Below are 2,458 nucleotides of genomic sequence, written 5' to 3' on the forward strand. Positions count from 1 at the left end.
ACATATATACTGTATATATATATATATATATATATACACACACACGTTTATAAATTCAATATATACATTATTTCATTTCCATTTAGTTTGTTGAAGTATTAAAACAACTAAAATGAAATAAAACTAAAACTTAATAAAAGACATAATTTAACTAAAATTTTAATAAATAACAAATACAAATAATACAAATCAAATGACAGTAGTTTATCAGTAATCCTAAAAAATAACACTGCCAAACACACATGCTAAAAAACAACAACTTACTTACACATAGTAAGAAATGGTTATAAAAACTGAAACAGAAGTGAAACAAGTAATAGGAAAGAGGAGAAATAAAAAGCGATACTTATACATGTGACGGCTGCCGCGGTAAACTAAGCTTTTTTTTATACCCGTCTAACAAAATACTAAATTAATTCAGCTGGACACACTTTCCTTATTTTCTCCACGAAAGAAATGGTTATAAAAACTGAAACAGAAGTGAAACAAGTAATAGGAAAGAGGAGAAATAAAAAGCGATACTTATACATGTGACGGCTGCCGCGGTAAACTAAGCTTTTTTTTATACCCGTCTAACAAAATACTAAATTAATTCTGCTGGACACACTTTCCTTATTTTTTCCACAACAAATGGCCAAGCAAGCGCAGACACTGACAAGATACGCGATGCAGTATACATATACATATAGTGACTGTTTTTCCCTTCTATGCAGGTTGGAGGCGGAGGAAGAAGACATAATTTCGAGTTGTCTGCAGGATTTGTGTCTGCGCAGTCTGTCTAAAGAGCCCAGTGTGTCGAGCAATCAGATGATCCCCTGCTGCAGGCGTCTGATGGAGGAGAAATCCCCTCCGATGCAGGGCCTTCATCTCTACATCTCTCACTTCTATTCAGTCATGCAGGATGGGGATCTGTGTATTCCCTGGGACTGGAAGGGCTGAAACACACTGAACTCTATTTGGACTTTATCACTGTGCCTCTCAGGCTCATAGTCACAATGTTTTGAAGATTTTGAGATTTGGCCTAGTGTATAGGCATTATACATGCACTTTGGATCTAGCACATAGTGTTGTGCTTTTGAGGCCCCAGTCATGTGATGTATGTTATAGCACAAGGTTTGTTGTCTATTTGCACCGCCAACCATATATATATATATATTTTTTTTTTTTTTTTTTTTTTTTTTTTTTTTTTTAGTATCATGTCTCCATCTAATATAAAAACAGCTCTTGGAAATTCTGATAAGGCTCTTTTTTTCCTTAAAACGATCAGTTGCTAGTTGCACCATATCAGAGATTTATAATGCAGTAATTATAATCATGTTTTGGAAGTTTAATATGCAACTTTGGGTTTTTAAATACACATTTTTGATAGGTTCTGGTTTTCAGAGTGGTGTTGGAATGATGCTCCATTCGAGCGACTGCTTGAGTCGTCTTTATCATTTCAAAAGCCAAATGTTCCTGACTGTCAGGAGATACACACATTGAATACCTGTCAACTCTAATACCAACTGCCAAAATCTAAAATGCACAGTCAAAATTCAGATGTGTTTGGACAAAAGATTTTGTCTAAATGCTGAGTATATAAGTATTAAGAATTGGAAAAGTGAAAAGTGTTCTTTGAAAATCTGAAAGTCTTCTCTTCCAGTGTAGTGTTTGTGCAATCCTAAATGCTAGTCTGTCTTAAGATGTAGTGTACAGTGTATCCATGTTGTTTGCTGCTGTTGTGTTTCAAAGGTTTATACTCTGATATCTGTGAATATGAAGAAAATATCAAAACTTTGTAACCACAAAAATTTAAACAATGGTTCAAATGTACCAGTCACTATTGTATACATTGTTAATATGTACCTGTTTGGATTTTCCACTCTAACAGGAATGAATGAATAAATGATAATATAATGATAATAATTAATTTGTGTCGTATATGAAGCTGTATAATACTAATATTATGGCAACACATTGTTTATAGTAGATAAATGTTTTTTTTTCCCAAGTTTGTAGTCTACTGGATGATACATAGTTAGAATAGCCAGGAGGACCATTTTAAAGGAATAATTAGGGTTAATTACAATAATGACGACGTCTATGAAATGCTGTCAATTATCGCAGAAAATATGACTCCTTTTTTATGTGTAAGCAAGCATATGCCTAGTGTGTAGTCTTTTCTGTCTTAAACGGGTTTTTATCTGTTGGTGTGCCATCATAGCAAATAGTTTTCACCATACTAGATTAGACCGTAACAAAATCTATATTATCCACACATTCACAAAAACATCAAAAATGTAATATGCTAATTTATTATCAATTATTATTAATGAAATTGTTATTATTATTATCAATGTTGACAGCTGTTTCTCTGCTTAATATTTTTGTGGATGGATATTTGTTTAATGAATAGAAAGTTGAAAAGAACAGGTTTTTTTTGTATTGTATTTTTTGTATTTTTACTGTATTTTTCATT

The 2,458-nt window shown here is 32.5% G+C and overlaps 1 protein-coding gene across 1 annotated transcript in view; it reads left to right on the forward strand.

The window, feature by feature from the left end:
• LOC107657582 (T-cell activation inhibitor, mitochondrial-like) overlaps positions 1-1,133 on the forward strand; it is a 14,801-nt gene extending 13,668 nt beyond the window's left edge. Inside the window, exon 11 of the mRNA XM_016445737.1 lies at positions 714-1,133. Within this exon, the coding sequence (XP_016301223.1) occupies positions 714-939 (226 nt within the window). The 3' untranslated portion in view covers positions 940-1,133. The remainder of the gene's footprint in view (positions 1-713) is intronic.
• The last annotated feature ends 1,325 nt before the right edge of the window (positions 1,134-2,458 follow it).

Source organism: Sinocyclocheilus anshuiensis, unplaced genomic scaffold (assembly GCF_001515605.1).
Source record: "Sinocyclocheilus anshuiensis isolate Anshui unplaced genomic scaffold, SAMN03320099.WGS_v1.1 scaffold251, whole genome shotgun sequence".
Lineage (NCBI taxonomy): Eukaryota > Metazoa > Chordata > Actinopteri > Cypriniformes > Cyprinidae > Sinocyclocheilus > Sinocyclocheilus anshuiensis.